The 17,095-nt window shown below is 43.5% G+C and overlaps 2 protein-coding genes across 3 annotated transcripts in view; one reads left to right on the top strand and one right to left on the bottom strand.

Annotated features, from left to right (window-relative positions):
* Positions 1–4,978, top strand: part of Rnf13 (ring finger protein 13) — a 78,016-nt gene extending 73,038 nt beyond the window's left edge. The window contains exons 9-10 of the mRNA XM_005077902.4: positions 2,823–2,903; positions 3,361–4,978. Of these exons, the coding sequence (XP_005077959.1) occupies positions 2,823–2,903; positions 3,361–3,722 (443 nt within the window). The 3' untranslated portion in view covers positions 3,723–4,978. The remainder of the gene's footprint in view (positions 1–2,822; positions 2,904–3,360) is intronic.
* Positions 4,979–10,880: 5,902 nt separating this feature from the next.
* Positions 10,881–16,786, bottom strand: Pfn2 (profilin 2). 2 transcript variants are annotated; one of them, XM_040754400.1, is made up of 3 exons: positions 16,561–16,786; positions 14,350–14,542; positions 10,881–12,184 (listed from the first exon to the last, which is right to left on the bottom strand). In XM_040754400.1, exons 1-3 carry the CDS (start codon positions 16,690–16,692, stop codon positions 12,087–12,089), a joined length of 423 nt encoding a protein of 140 aa, XP_040610334.1. In that variant the 5' UTR covers positions 16,693–16,786; the 3' UTR covers positions 10,881–12,086. The 2 variants fall into 2 exon arrangements, with proteins under 2 accessions (XP_040610334.1, XP_040610333.1); XM_040754399.1 differs by having other exon boundaries at positions 10,881–12,505; positions 16,561–16,777.
* Between the last annotated feature and the right edge of the window lie 309 nt (positions 16,787–17,095).

Genomic DNA, 17,095 nt, shown 5'->3' with positions numbered 1-17,095 from the left:
CTCAGCTTGCCTGGTGTGTTAGTACAGCACACAGCATCTGTATCTGAGCAGAACTATTAGCAACAATTCTTCCCTAGGAATGTGCAAAGTCTGATACTGTATTGTAAAAGGAGGGGACTTTGAGCTTGGTCTCAGTCTCATTTCTCTATGTCCTACAGCCTAAGTGTCTGTCATCTTTAGAAATCGGGTCTTACCATCTGGCTCTGGTGTGCAGCTAACAGCAGTGAGAATAACCCTATTGTTTGTAGAGTATCAGGGGATTCCTTTGCCAGCAAATCATAGGAAGGCAACCTACTCCTGGGACTTAAGTTTTTACCTAGCAACCTTATGGCTCCTGGGAATATCTTTTCTTACCCATGCACAGTGACTTCATTCAAACACTTCAGTTGTTATAGTTTTACCATTCTTCCAGATCCCGTCCCACATCTGTAAGACACACCGGGTTAGCATTTACAGAAGGTGGCAAGGCCTTTGAAGCCTGCTGCTGTCTTGGACTGCTACTGAAAAGGCGCTCGCATGGTCCAGTACTGCATGAGAAGATCCTCATTTGTATCAGCGGTGTTGCAGGAAAAGAGCAGTGTTTTGCACAGCAGCATAGATGGGGCACTAACCCATCCAACTCTGTAGCCCACGGTCATTTTCCATGAGGCATTTGGTAGTCTTCTTGCTGTGTCGCTACATCTGCTGTGGAGTCTCTGTGCGTCCTCCCCGATGCTCTGTGGTCTTGGTGGGGCCAGTTTGTGCTGCTTAGCCTGCATCAGGCCCAAGGTGAAGCAAGAGCAACAGACTCCTGTGCTGCCACTGCAGTTGGCCCCCAGCTCTGATCAGCTTAGCTAGCACTGTGTCCCTTTCATTTTCATTGGCACATGGGTCACTGAAAGCCCCAGTCTGGGCGATAAATCTCCAATCTCAATGTACTTTACTTTTAAACCGGAGAAGAAATGTATACAGAACACTGTGTGTGTGTGTGTGTGTGTGTGTGTGTGTGTGTGTGTGTGTGTAAATAATTGTACACTCCCTAGGATGAGCTTAATCCTTTTAATTTGCACTATATTTATCATTTATATTTTCTCTGAACTGTTGCTCAGGCAACAGTTTTCTCCCTTCTAGAAATTAACACAGCATTTGTCTCTGTGTTAATGTTTTGCTCAGGAACTCCAGAGACAGGTCATTTACCACAATGATCTTCTGAAGGACCCAGATAGACCTCATTGTTTGTTTTGTCCTTCTCCGCTCCTCGGTGTAAAGGGAAACCTTTTCCTTGAGAGGAGCCTTCCCGCCAGCCTGGTTCTAGAGCCGCGTCAGTCCCAAATAAACACACAGGAGGCTATATTAGTTATGAAGCTGTTGGCCTTGCTTGTTTCTTACTGGCTAGCTCTGACTTAAGTAATTACCCCATAATTGTTAATCTAAGTATTTCTCTTACCGGAGAATAGTTCCGGGCTTCCTACCCCATGGCGTTACATCTTGACTCCCTGTGTTTCTCTTTCCCAGAGTCCTCCTGGACTCCTAGTCCCTCCTATCTTGGTTCCCTATTGGCCAACAGTGCTTTATTGACATATACACAGGACTTCCCCCAACACCTCGGGATTGCTGTAGGATTTTAAATTCAATGTATATGCTGGACTGCAGTTAAGATCTCCCAGAGCCCCTCCTACCTTACATAGACAACATTCTTCCACCAAGCTCAGCAAATCCACTAAAGCCATATTCTAGTTCCAAGGTCATTGCTGAAAAGGGGGAAAAACCCTCTTTTTTCTGCTTTTTTTTTTCATTTATTTTGTTACTTGTTTATGGGAGGAGTACAGGCATCACAAGGCACATGTCAAGGCCAGAGGGCGACTGTAAGAGTTGATTCCCTCCTTCTGTGAGCTTGCAGATCAGGCTCAGGTGAAGGCTTGGTGCGAGTGCCTTTAGCTGCTGAGCCATGCCACTGGCTCCCAACAACGCCTTTTCTTCTTACACTTAACAGGTACTTAATTTCGTGTTTTTCCTCAGTGTATGTATGTCAGGCAGTGCAACCCTCTTTTGTTTCCTAAGGGTTTTTTCTTTTTCTTTTTTTTCTTTTTTTCTTTTTTTTCTTTTTTCTTTTTTTTTTTTTTTTTTGAGACAGGGTTTCTCTGTATTGTTTTGGAGCCTGTCCTGGAACTCTGCTCTGTAGACCAGGCTGGCCTCGAACTCACAGAGATCCGCCTGTCTCTGCCTCCTGAGTGCTGGGTTTAAAGGCATGGTGGCCCTAAGTTTATTTTTTAAAGTAACTAGAAAACACTTAACTAAAGCAGTCAGAGGTGTCAAAGTATTTTTAAACATCCCCCCCAATAGCACCTGTATTTAAAAGAATGCTGCCTTGCTTCCTTAAAAAATGTATCCTTTGAATCCCAGAAGAGCTATGAATTAAGAAAACTAGATTTTATAAGACAGTAAACAATAGTAAAACAAAATAGCAATTGTGTTACTGTTAAGTAGCTGTGTAGCGGATGCCTGTTTCCTTGGCCATTAGCTTACCTATCAGCCTCAACGCCACAGAACTGGCACATGGTGGTTATTTGAAACCAAAACCACTTCAAATCTGTTTTATTAAACGTATTGTAAGTATTTGAGTGCTTTGATTTGCTTTTGTGTGAAGGTGGGGTGGGGTGGGGATGTGGCTTGGTCATAAAGCTGCTAGCATACCTGAATTCAATCCTACTATCAGCCACGGAAATGATTCAGAATTTGAAAAGTTTGGTGAAATTTTATTCCTTAGAATATTTCAAAACTAACATTTCAATGCTTTTGTAATTCTCAAGTCTCCATATTTTTATTTACAATTTTCATTACAGGAGATGAGTACGATGTGTGTGCTATTTGCTTGGAGGAATATGAAGATGGGGATAAGCTAAGGATCCTTCCCTGTTCCCATGGTATGAGTAAATCACATACTGCCTTGAGTTTATAATTTAATTTTGAGTTCTTTATCAAGGGAGAAGACACCGCAATACAAAACTAATCCGTAGATGCGATTCTAAAAATGTACTAACTTTTGTGTATATATAATGTATAGAAACCACCACCCTGAATGAACACAGCAAGCACTTAAAAGTAGCATTCTCTTCACACTATAGTGTTAGGCATGACCGACTCAACAGGAATGTTTGTGGAACGTACTTTCCATATTTCAGTATCATGCTTTTGTGTTGTGATAAACAGAAAACGCTGCATAAAAATAGCAAATTTCAGCCACTGTTAACACTGAGATCATATACCTCTTCATAAAGAGCATCCTATGCCCTGCCAAACCAAATCAGGTATTGAATTTGAAAATTAGTGCTTTGGTCTAACAGAATTGTTGTACTGAAGATGTATGTTTTGCTTCAACAGCTTATCACTGCAAGTGTGTAGATCCCTGGCTAACTAAAACCAAAAAAACCTGTCCAGTCTGCAAACAAAAAGTTGTTCCTTCCCAAGGTGATTCGGACTCTGACACAGACAGCAGTCAGGAAGAAAATGAAGTGTCAGAGCACACCCCTTTACTCCCACCTTCAGCTTCTGTCAGGACCCAGTCATTTGGGTCTTTGTCAGAGTCCCACTCACACCAGAACATGACAGAGTCTTCAGACTACGAGGAAGATGACAATGAGACCGACAGCAGTGACGCAGACAATGAAATTACTCAGCACAGTGTTGTGGTCCAGCTGCAGCCCAATGGGGAACAGGATTACAACATAGCAAATACTGTGTGACTTTCGGGTGGTTGGTTTATTTCCCCTTAAAATGTTTATTTAGGTATATGGTTTGGTTTTTCTGCTCTCTTAGAGGTTTCTGTAGAAATAACTTATTTTTTAATTTTCTAGGGTAATCACGTTCCTGAAATAGGCTATTTGATCTATGACACTTATCTCCAATAGTATACTTCCATTTCACTAACATGTAACACACTGGTGCTGTAACTCAGGCATCAAATTACTCTCTGGGGATGATGAAATGTAGCCAAGGCATTTTAAAAATTGTCAGTACACCTTGAAATGAAGACCTAGATCACAGTATGCAAATGTCTTACACATGAAGTCTGCTATGGTCATCTAGCACGAGCTAAAACAACTCCCACTTCCATAAGTTGCCTAGAATTGTTGGGTTGGTCCATGTCTGTTCTGATATTTCCTGTCATGATTAGTGAGCGACAATTGGTACTTTAGGATTTTTCTTCTTAGAACCACAAAGAAACTAAAAGATGTCATTTTCTTTCCTATTCCAAAATAGTTTTTCCTCATAAGAAAGGTCAGTGTAGACTTCAAATATTTCATTATAAGGTTTTTTAAACACTATAGTGTTATGAGCTTGATTCCACAGGAACATCTCTGGACCTTACTTTTCCATATTTCAGTATCCTTTTGTGTTGCAATAAAAAAAATGCTGCATAAAAATAGCAAATTTCAGCAACTGTTAACACTGAGATCATATACCTCTTCATAAAGAGCATCCTATACTAGTTGGCCCTGCTGAACCTGGGCAGAGGAAATCGTTCAAGTATTGGGTTTGAAAATAAGTGCTTTTGCTTAACAGAACTAATGTATTGAGGCAATGTATTATGAAAAGCTAAATTATATAACACTGTAACTATGAAAATATACTTAAGTATAATCAGAATGTTAAGACTTTTTATATGGCCTTGTATGATGGGAGCTTCAATGTTAATAAATGTTTTCCATTTTAAAAGCCACAAAGTATTTGTTCTGATGAACTCTTACCACATTAGCCTTATATGCAGGGTGCTCTAAAGGAAAATGGCAGAGATCGTGCATCACCTTACGATTTTATACAAGGTTACTTACTAACTACTCTCAAGCTTTCAGGCCTATCCACCAAAGCAACACTACAGTCAGAATCATCCCCTAAATAGTGTGAATTAGGGTACTCTGTTGTAAATTGTGGCACACACTTTACAGTAGCTTATCTAGTGATATGGGAAAGTGAATAAAATCGTGTTATAGAATAAGTATATCAGGTGTATGAACCTTTCATTATTGTTTTAAAATGCTGTATTTTAAGAGAAATGTAACAGTAAAAAAAGACATTTTAATTTTTGAATTTTCTGTAAAAAAATACCCTTTTTGTTTGTTTTCATTTGTTTGTTTTGAGACAGGGTTTTGTTTGTTTTGAGACAGGGTTTTGTCTGTGTAGTACTGGCTTTCCTGGAATTCGCTCTGTAAACCAGGCTCTCCTCAAACTCAGAGATCCTCCTGTCTTTGCCTCTGGAGTACTGGGATTAAAGGTGTATACTACCACCACCACCCTTAAAAAACCAGATTATTTACTATAGAAATAAAAGCACATGGTACTGATGCAAAAATATACAGAGATGAACAGAAAAGAACAGAGGACCCAGGTATGAGGCTACATAATCACAGCCGCCTGGTTTCTGGTTTGAGAAAGATGCCACAGATACACAGTGGAGAAAGGACAGCGTCTTCAGCAGACGGCCCGAGAAAGCTGGGTATCCATATACAAAGAGTGAAACTTGAATTTTCTCTCTCTCCCTGCACAAAATCAACTCCAAACATAGTGAAAACTTGAGTGTTAGACCTGCAACTCTGAGCTAACAGAGGACAAAGTTCTGAGTAAACTAGATATAGGAATAGGTGATGAGTGTCTGTAGCCAACTCCAGTTGCTCAGGAAGTAAGGCCAACAGAGGACACTGTTAATCAAGTGAAGAGGCAGTCTAAGGAATGGAAGAAAGTCTTTGCCAGAGATCTGATAGAGGATTGTTGTATACAGAGTATATAAAGACCTTAAAAAGCTAAAAATCAAAACCAGAAACAGTCCGATTCAAACAGTGGTCTAGGGAACTGAACAGTCATCAAGAAAAACAATTAGTTAAGTGTTCAACATCTTCCCCCAAATCAGAACAACTATTATCACGAGCAAATGATGCCAAATTCTGGCCGTGCTGTGGGAAAGGAAAACTTACCCACTTCTGGTGGGAATGTACAACTGGAGCAGCCACTATGAAGATCAGTGTCAGTGTCTCAAACCCCAAAAACAGAATTGTGCCATATGACCCGACTGGACACAGACCCAAAGTTCCACACCCTCCAGCAGGGGCACTTGTGGCCCCATGTCCATTGCAGATCTGTTCCTAACAGAAGAAAAGGAGCCAGCTTAAATGTCAGTGGATGAAGAATGGATAACCAAAGTGTATACACACATGAATTTTATTCAGTAGTGGTAAAGAATAAAATGAGAACTATGATCCAGGTCCAGAAAGACGAACACTGTGGTTCTCCCTTGTATGACAATCCTAATTAGGAGTTTTAGGACAGCATGCTTAATATTGAGTCTTGGTAAAGGCCAGAAAGAGGTGGGGGGGGCAGGAGGGGTGTGTGTGTGTGTGTGTGTGTGTGTGTGTGTGTGTTTGTGTGTACAGTGGGCATGAAAGTTAAGTGGGGTTACTAGGGATAAGAAGGTCTGACAGGGAGAAGGCATGAGAGAACAGAGAGAGGAGGGTGGTACAGGGAAGGATAACCCAAGGATATATAGAAAACCCAAATGGGTACTCGTTTTATGAGGTCGTTAAAAAAAGAAAAAAGTTTGGTCATAGGTATCCTCTGTGGATGGATAATGTTCCTCCAAAAGCCATAGATTATTAAGTAAAAACCTCAGTGCCAGATATGGGATCCCTCTCCTGTGAGTTTGACTGGGGGCAGGGGAGGGAGCTCAAACATTTCAAGGCCATTGATACTGAACCTGGTTGCCCACCTGAACCTGATTAAGACCATTGTTGGAGATATCACACACTCTGGTCGTAAGACAGAATAGGGCTGGAGCTCAGTTGGAATATTCTTTCCTGCTGCAAGAGTGTGCTATGCAGGCTGCTGGGAGAGAAAAGTCATTAATGGTGTTACTAAGCTACGAATCCTGAGCACTGTCATAATGCCTTACCAGGCAAGATATGCCAGCTTATGAAAGAGTGCCATGACTGTAGGGGATACCAACTACTGGTTAGAGGCCTACTGTACAAGAGAGAAACTATGCCTAGTTCTGTAAACCTGGTCAAGAGCCCATGGCTAGGGAGGTCACAGGCCCTGTTGTCTTACTACATGGTAAACACTCATGTTCACAGTTATGTGTCAGTGCTGCTCCCAACCTTCACCACAGAAGCTTAGAGCAGAGGACAGAGGCTAACATAGAAACTCATTAAATGCCAAAACGCTAAGCGTAAGTGACAGTGGTGTGTGCTCAGTCCCAAATGGAACAGCCTCCTTCAAGGGTCAGGGAATCATGAAAGAGAGGGTGGGGAGACTATTAAAAGGATGGGCAAAGTTGAAGCAAAATGATGACTTCTGGACATGACATAGCCATCACACTCACGAGCTCACAGCAGCTCTGCTTAATCTGCACAGGACAGGCCCGGCAACATTTTACTGTGGGCTGGGAAGGGGCCCCATCCCTCCCTGAGGGACCACGGCGATCAACAGTGTTGGAGGGGGTAACTCTCCAGTGGTGTAAGCACTAGGAAGTTGCCCTTGCTCTAGTAAGTAACCCCCACTTATGCTTGAGCAAGAGACTAAAGGAACTCAGAAGGGGGAGGGGAATGGAGGTAGGGCAGGCCTTATTAAGAAGGGTTCCAGTGGAGGAGGGGAACAGGTCTTGAGAACAACTAAAATCCATTATATGAAACTGTCAAAAACCTTAGAAAATGCAGAAAGCTTGCTGGACATGGCACACACCTTTGACCCCAGCACTGGGAGGCAGAGGCAGGCGGCCAGGCAGGACTTCATGAGACTCAAAATAAGTTTGACTGTGAAAAATTAGATTTAGTTTCATATTTTGAGATCTCTATTAAAAATATTTGTACTCAATGTACAAATTTATAGACAAAATATTCTGGTAGTCGGAAAGTCTATTCATAAAAATTCAAGCCATCAAAAAAAATTCATGTCCAGTCCAAAATGACTAGACGGGACAGAAAACTCACACGGAGGCTATTCGGTTTCCAGATTAAAGTGCTTAGAGGTCTTGATCCAGTCAAGTGTGTGTATCTAGGACAAAGATGACAGGATGTGTTGACTTTTAGATGGAAATGAACCATCCAGAACTCCGAGGGCACACTAGCTGTTGGTAGCTTGACAGACACTACTAACAAACAGTGACAAATTAAGGCTGAGCCACTATCGTTTTCTGGTAATCCCTTTGAACTACTACTGGACAGTAACTATACCAGAGCTTTGGTCTTCTTGTGGAGGACTGTATCCATAATGCAATCCCTCTGCCTTTTGCTAACTGACAGCACGAAGTGTCACAGCTAACCTAGCAGACATAGTTTGAGGAGGAGCTTAAATACACAACCCCTTAGAATTTTAAATTAGGTTGTATGGCAGTTCTTCTATTGACACTTTTAGTAGAAATGCTTTAAATATTATGGAAAATGCTACCAAATTAGATTAAACTCCTGTACTTACTTTTTTTCAAAGTATATTTCCTCATTCAATAAATTTGTCATAAAATTGACCTTAGAATATGTAATAAAAACACAAGAAACTAAAATCATAATCTTATTACCGAGCAATGGCAACACTGTAATTTCTTATAAAGTATAAAATGTTATTTCTGTTTGGGAAAGTAAAAGGTTCAGTTCAACATACACTAGATGTCAGTGCCGTTTCCTACTCCTTTAAGATAAAGCAGAGGCCTGAGAAACACTTTACCATGGTAGTTAGGTAGAAGTTAAAACACGGCATTATTTTCTGAATCTAAGCGTTATTTTTTTTCAAGTGCATGGTGATTTGCTTGCATCTGCCTGTGCACCATGTATAGTGCCTGGGGAGGTCAGGAGAGAGTGTTGGATCCCTTGGTACTAGAGTTATGGGTGTTGTAAGCCTCCATGGTTGCTGGGACATGAATGCAGGCCCTCGGGAAGTGTTCCTAACTGTTGAGCCATCCTAGACCCAGGCCCCAACTTTAATCTAAGATAAGGAAGATTATGTAACACTAAGCTCACTGTCTACCAATGAATGCACAGTGAATAGCTGTTAAAATAATAAAAACATCACAGTCAAGTGGGGTATGTTAAAAGTTTAAAGCCACTGTGTTTCTAGTTACGTGTAAGATTGTGACTACCTTTAGTCATTAAAGCTCAGGTCAGAACAAGAACCTGGTGCCCTTACATATAAGTTAGGGTTTCTTCTGGGTCATCTTTTTAAAACACTAGCCATGGCTGGCATTTGTTTTCAATATTTACTTAAAATCTACAATTTCATGGTTATAGCTATTAACTTTTTTCAGTATGGCATGAAATAAAATAATATCCACTTTCTATTAAAGGTTCTACTTTAAATTCTAATATAAAACACTGGGAATCAAGACAGTCACCTAGAAACTGTCCCAAGGATAACAGTACCTGAACGTTCTGCCTTCAGAGTTCAAGTGTAACATACTGTGCAGCCTGCCTATCTAGATCAGCAGCAGCAGCGTCGTGTGTCATTCTTCCACAACTGCTCTGCCCAAGGACGTATCTACTCATTCTGATTGCTGAGTTCTACAAAGTTTTCCACGTTTGGCTATTGTTAAGTGAGATGGGCATTTTGATAGGCAAGTGTCTGTGTAGCTCCATTTCCTTATGCTAAATTCTCAGTACGTAAGAAAATGGGCATGTGCATACATGCACACACCCCACCCCATATTCACCTCCCTAAGTGCATTTTCTATTCAAATCGAGAACAGGAGCCAACGACTTAGTCTTTTACTATTTCAGTGTGACAATCTTCCGCTACCACACATTCAACATACACTGTGATCTACTGGTTGGTACATTAAGGGTTTCACTATCTGGTTTACTACAACTAATATGTGAATGATTACTCACCTTCACTAAATTTTCATTTGCTCACCCTTTATTCTTGACAAAGACTGATACCAAAATTTAACTTTTGTAATTTCTAGGGTGTTTTTATGTACTAAAGTAGAGCCAGATTTTATCTTCTATTTATTTTACATCTTATATGTAAATTAAATTCATGCCTAACAACTTGTCAAAGAAAGATTCATCATGTACAGTATACCTTAAGTATGGAACAGATTAACTCCTATTTCCTATTATTTCTCAAGGATAGGATGCAGGTCAGTTGATATAAACCACACTGACTTATTTCTAAACACTGATTATCCGGGCTACGGAATGTCCACGTATAGGGCAGAACCCTGGAGTCTATTCACACAGTTCCTAGCTCCCCGCTTTCACTCAGAATAACTTGACACCTACTGCTGAGTAATGGTTTGTCTCAATAGTCTTGAACTTTAATATTTACTTAAGAAACTCTAGCACTACAACACTTGGCTGTGATCAACATGTTACCCTGAAAACCAGAGTATGTAAAAGTTTCCAACTCACTTCAAGTACTGCTTGAGGAATGGCTCTGCTCTTTTATGAGACTCATGGGCTGACAGCAGACTGCCAATCTAAAGTCACTGACAGTTCAATCCAGAAGAACCCTCAATAGTGGATACCACAGAAACTCTTCTTGCTGCCGGGGCCTCTATGTGCTTATGAGATTGAGTTCACGTCAAGAGACCAACCTAACACATTTATTTCCTATCAGGTTGTTTTCTTCATGTAAGTTTGAGGATGATCATGGAATGAATGACCAAAAGCCACCTTTAGTACACCAGAGCTTAATGAAAAGAGAGCTGTAGATACTTATATACGCTTACAGATGAGTCTGGCCCATCCCCTACATCTCCTTTGGTCAGCTATAGCTAGGTGTGATGACACATGCCACCACCATGAAGGCTTAGGCAGGAGAATTTTGAGTTTAAGCCTCCCACCCCATCCCACCCTCAAGTCAACACCAACAGTAAAGCCAACAACTTAGAATTTATAATAACAACAGGAGTCTATAAAGTATTTGGTTGGAATAAATTTATTTCATCTGTCTGTAAACAAGGTGTTTAATAGTTATGGCATTTTTTTAAATGCATATTAAATCAGATGAGTTAGACTGTATCCCAGATGTAACAAAGTGCAGGGAAAGAAATGGACAAATCAGCAACAAGATTTGTTTTTAAATCTGTACATTATCCACAATGCCCAAACAATAGAAGCAAATACTAGAATGTCCCCTAAAGTAGTGCCATTCGAAAGAAACTCCATCTCACAATAGCAACAGTTCATTTTAACAATAGTATGGCACAGAATACATATGAAAAAATACATCACAAGACAGCCAAGTCCACAATAATGCAACTTCATATAAAAACCTAAGCTGCAAATAAAAATTGGTCCTATGAAAAATAAACTGGACACACTCCAGATGGTTATGTTGGGATACCTAATATCCATAATGGCAGCCTTTCACAACTTTACTCAAGAACAGAGCTGGTGTGCAAAGAAAGGACAAGAAGTCTGAGCTACTGTGCTGACAGAATGTCCCTGGGGATTTGATGGCGTGGTTACTGTAGTGAGGTCGTGGGAGGAAGTGTCTTTGCTCTTGACAGCTGCACTCTTCATAGCCCACAGGTACTACAGACGGTCTGTCTCAAGTGCAACCACAGCATTAAAGGAAATCACTCTCAACAGCTCGTCAACAAAGAGGTATTAATTAGGTTAAGTAAACCAGGCACTACACAGAAGAAAATGGAAGCAAACTAAATCCCTCATGTTCAAAGGGAAGGGATGAGAACAGAGTGAAGTAAAGATGCATGCACTGTTTCCTCCCAAGCATGCGCTACAAAAGGAAGACTAAATGAGCCAAGAAAATGCTCAAAGTGCTGAAAAGACATTGATCAAATTAGAGATTGTACAACCGGCACCTTGCTTAATAGTAACTTATTTTAGTAATCAGTATCCCATTAATTGCTAAGACAAAGTGATGCCCACCTCGGCATGCCCCCTTCCCCAATTTCAAGATATCATGCAAATCATTATTGTGCTGCAATTATGATGCCAGATAAAGGTTGGTTACACACAGTGGTTAACATACAAATGACCCTTTGGGAACTGTGACATTAAAAAACAGATAAAGGAAAACTAGCTACCATCTACAATCTGGTAGCACTGTGACCATAACTGGGGTGGTGATGAGACAGTTGGTAGGTGGATGGGACAGGCTGCTTACACCTCAGACCTCCTCAGGTACAAAGCAAGTTCATACGCTTTCTTGTTAAGTGTGCCTCCGTGGACACCTTCCTTTCCCATGACTATAACCAGCGCTGGAGTACACAAGGAGACAAAACAAAAGTGAACACAATTATGTGAGGGGGAGGGGCAGAAAGAAAGACACCTTTCCCCACCAACAGAGGGACACAAAGGAGACACAGGTTCATATCCCATCACCCTGCATTGCTAATAAAATTTCCACAATTAAGACCGAAGCTTACAGCTAGGAAAATTTAAGAGCAATTTTCCCCTAATACTTAGCAGTCTGCCTAGCAGCTAGAACCCAGAGTCTCTCAAGTATTTTGCCATTGAGTATGCCTTCTTATTCAGTCCGCCTCCATGGACCCCTTCTTTTCCCATTACAAAGACCAAGACTGAAAGAGAAAGAGAGAAGCGTTTCAAAAGAAGTGTTAGTCAGAGATCACTTAAGTCTAAGCAGACAGAGCCCCGATTAATAAGTTAACAAAAGTTAGTTCTCCGTGAACTGTCAAGCACTGAAATCCATCAAGTCTCGGGAATGGAGCTTCCAGGCTAGGAATAACTAAACTCAGAGCACACGACTGGATGTCCCTGGGAAACCCCACCAAGCAAAAGAGAGTTCCATAAAGGGGTCTTTATGAGAGCCAGGAGAAAAGTGATCACCTTGCATTCTAGGAAGAATTAGTCTGGGTGATACAGTATTTGTCTCCCAAAATATACTTTACAAACTTTTGATATTTTCCATTTACAAATTCTTCCCAAATCTAACATGCTTGGTAAATGGGATAAATGTGCTTGATGAATGTCTTATGAGTATGACTATAAATATGAATAAACATGTCTATTACTTCCAGAGAAAAATGAAAACCAAATTTTAAACAGCAATTCCACTGTTAGTCAGAAAATATTACATTAATGGTATTTCTTATACAGATGCTTCCCTTTGCTAGTCATTTTCCAATATAAAAATCATAAAAATTGTTTCCTATTTCTAGCACCTAATTCTGCACTGTACTTCAAAGGTCTATTTCAAATATATGTACAGGCATGCGTCAGATGTCATGCTCACTGCCACTAGATGTCAGCACTGTTGTATGGTATGAAATTTCATTTGGCTTTTTTTTTTTAATGTGTATGGGTATTTTTGGATATGCATGCAGATCTCTATAGTGCATGGTCTGGTGTCCTTGGAGGCCAGCAAAGGGCATCAGAGCCCCTGGGACAGTAGTTACAGACAGTAGGTGTAGGGACTAGAACCCCAGTTCTATAGAAGACAAGTCATTGCTATTAACCACTGGGCCGAATCTCCAGTCCTCCAGCCCTTCAACTGATGCATTTTTAAAAAAAGCATCTAATATAACTGGAAGCTGCTAAAACTTAAGATTTGTCTTTTTAAAGTCATCTTGTTTTGAAGAAACCCTTAAGCAAATCACACCTATATCAGATGCCCACAGGAAGTTGATAAAATGCCAGCATTAAATGATAACTCACTGCAGGCTCATCTATCTGTAGAGCCAATTGAGGAAGTTACGCAAGTTAAATGCATTCACGTGTCAGTAAGATGTCAGAGAAAACTTCAATTTAAAGTTCTTTTTGAAATATTAGATTTCCTTCTGCCAGGTTGAAACCAGAATCTTTATATCAAGTCTGGAGATTGGTTCCATAGTTTGTGGGCCAAGTATGTAAACTACATGTAGTTTCCTACTTTTCAAATTGAAATCTTTAGAATTATTTCAGTAAATGGAGAATGTACTCCAAAACCCTCATTTAACTATTTTTCTCTTCTTCAGAAATGTACCCAGCAGAAGAATGAACCAATGTGATTTTTTTATGATGAGCAGTGAATTGATTTCAAATCTAAGCAAACTTGAAAGACCCACAAGACTCATTAGAAACAAAATAACCAGGAGACTTGAGCAGTTTAGTCATCACATCCATCACAGGGTTGGGACGTGGGGTTGTTGAGGACGCAACTCTGCATTTTAGGGTACTGAAGCTAAGATGGAGAGTTGACACTAGTAATTTAGAGTGAGTCAGGTTAAAGACATGAGGCTGCGTGTGCAAAGACTGGGAAGCGACACTGAAGCTCCCTTCAGTGCTGAGCAGTTCACAAACCACCTGCACAGACATCATGAGCTCCTTTTAGTGTACACACTAAGAAACTCCAGTTGTCATATGGCATGCAACTTTTAAGCACACGCACGCACAGACACACACAAATAAAAAGTAGCTTACTTACCTCTACCAGCTCTGCCAACAGCAACATTGTATGTTGGCTCCCCACCTTGGCTCTTTGTCCGGATGTCCATTGTGCAGTCACCATCAACGTATAGACTATCTCTGATCACTGAACACTTCTTTGCACCAAGAGTCAAGCCGTTGGTAAAGAAACCTTCCCGGTCTTTTCCTACAATCATATCTATTTCTACTGGCTGGCCACCAAAAACAAAGAAAAAAAATTGCAGTTAATTCCTTTCAGAGTTTGATACAAGAGACAGTGCTGATGTAAAGTGAAGATAACGATTTCCGTTACTGCCTATTCCTACATGATTACATGCTTCACACATTAATTAGTCTGCTTTTGCACTGTAACAGTGAGGTCTGCTAACTAAAAGCTAGTGCAATACCAGCCATACAAAGAGTCTCCCTAAATAGTTGGTAGTTGACACTAGGTGCAAACTGAAAACGAGTTATTTATAAACTATCACGTCAGGTGTGCTTGGAGGAGCTTATGCAATTGTAAAGATTCAGCTGTAAGCTCTTCCCACAGCTTGTCCATCACACGCAGCTGCATTAGCCAGCCATGTTGCAACCAATTTAAAGTTGGGCAAAAGTCTCCCTGATAAACCTGCTCACTTTCTCTCCTCGGAGCAGCTTGAAATATCCCTGGCAGTGCCAGTCTCAATCACCAGACTGCCGGACATTTCCAAATCCGTATTTCCCTCCTATTTCCTAGCCACTACTCTTTTCTCTCCAACTTGCCTCGCCCTTTCATTCACTCTTCAGCCTTCTCTCGGGACAAATGTGGAGTGGATTCTGTTTCCAGCACTGCCGTAGGCGATAGTAAAAATGAGAGAAAATGGAGGGGCTTTGGTAAAGAAAGTGAGGTAGCCACCAGAACCGGAAAGGAAAAAAACGTGCATTCGAACATTCCATGAATAAGAAGGAAGGCGTCGCCCCCATCAGAACTGCAAAGTCATAGCAGGCCCCAGCCATTTCCAAGCACACTCCCGCAATCTTCTTAGCCAGACAGCGGGAACTCACACACAAAGACAAGACTGCGGGGGAAAAAAAAGTTGATCTCCAAATGTCAATTCGCTATGGGAATTGTAGTCTCCCACAACGGGACAGGAGATCCTGAGGCAGCCCTATCAAGGGCTGAGTGTACTCTAACGTGTTAAACCATGTTAAGCAGTAAAATGCTGAGTACTTGTGATATGAGACAGGGATTCTGCTGTGTGACGGGAGAGAGGGGGAGTGTAGGGCTACGAGATTAAGGGAATGGTCTTGTACTTGATACTGGCGTCAACATTTTAAAGAGCCTTACGTAGAAACGGGCCTAACAATAAGCGGTACTGGGGGCTGACTGACGGATATTTCCCAAATGTACGGCAACCAAGTCAGAAGCCACCAAGACCACGACTATGATGCACGGTGAAGCATAAATCGGCCATTAGTTCTTTTACTACCGTCTCTATCAAGAGGGAGTGACTTGGAGAAGTGTCACCCCCTCCTGCGACTTCCAGATTTTTTTCCTTTCAATCACCCCCAAACCATCCTCCGTTTTAGAGCTATGTTGCGTAACTGGGGATAACGGTATATCGATGAATCTCTATAGGTGGAGGAGAGAAATCAATGGCAGTTCGCCATCTTGGAGGAGGAGGAAAAAAAAAAAACTAAAGAGCCACGGATGAAGTAGATGCACGATTCCACCTACGTGGTCCGCGTGCCCTTCCTGCCTGCCTGCCCGCCCCGGAGGCCCGGGTCCCGGCCGGCCAGCCTACGCAGAGTCACTCCATTAATTCTCGGGACCCGGCCGCCGCCGCCGCCTCCCACAGCCCGCGCTCCCCGCCGAGCCGGGGCCAGCCGGCCGCCCGGCCAGGACCCCCGCCCACACCCGGGGACCCGCACTGCAGCCCACGGGGCTCCCCGGGCGCCCGGGGACGGGGGAATGATGCTCTCGGGCGGCGTCCCCTCCTCCACCCACCCCGGCAGCCGCCAGCCGGGGCTCAGAGTCCGGCCGCCCCGCCCCGCCCCCGCGCGGCCTCGGGCAGCATCCCCCGTGTCGGCGGCCCGCACCCGCGCCCTCCCCCGGGGCCCGCCCGCAGCCCCGGCCGCCTCGGGCCCCTCCCTGGCGGGCGGGCGGGCGGCGGCGGCGTCCCCGGCTCGGAGGCCCCGGGCCGCACACCTGCCGGGCTCGGCGCCCCCCCCACCACCCCCCGGGCCTCACCGTGATGCTCTGGAAGACGCCCCCGGCCGTGGCCGCCCAGACGTATTTGGCGTCGCAGTAGCCGACAATGGCGGCCTCCTGGCAGCAGCCATCGCACATCAGGTTATCCACGTAGCTCTGCCACCCGGCCATCTTCGAGCCCTTCGCACTGCAGCGGGGACGGCGGCGGCGGCGGCAGCAGCAGAGGCGCAGCGGCGGCGGCGCGGGGGCGGGGCGGGGGCGGGGAGGAGGCGGCTCTGCGCAGGCACCGACCGCCCCTCTCCGGGGAACTGCGGGAGGCGGGCGGGGACGGGGACGGGGACCCGCAGCGGGGCGCGCCGGGGCGGCCGCGGCCGCGGGGCTCACGAGCCGGCAGCGGCGGCGGCGGCGGCGGAGCGACGCGGGCAGCGGGGCAGGCGGCGGCCGACTGTCACTGCGGCGGGCGGGCGGGAGGGGCGTGAGCGCGCGCGTGCGTGTGCGTGCGATCCTTCCGCAGCGCGGCCGGCCCGCCCGCGAGGGTCCCGGGAAGGGCGGGGGGGAGCGGAGGCGGGGTGGG

The sequence above is a fragment of the Mesocricetus auratus genome, unplaced genomic scaffold (genome assembly GCF_017639785.1).
Source record: "Mesocricetus auratus isolate SY011 unplaced genomic scaffold, BCM_Maur_2.0 Super-Scaffold_100011, whole genome shotgun sequence".
NCBI lineage: Eukaryota > Metazoa > Chordata > Mammalia > Rodentia > Cricetidae > Mesocricetus > Mesocricetus auratus.
Note: the sequence above shows the minus strand (reverse complement) of the source record. Positions and strands in the feature narration are given on the sequence as shown.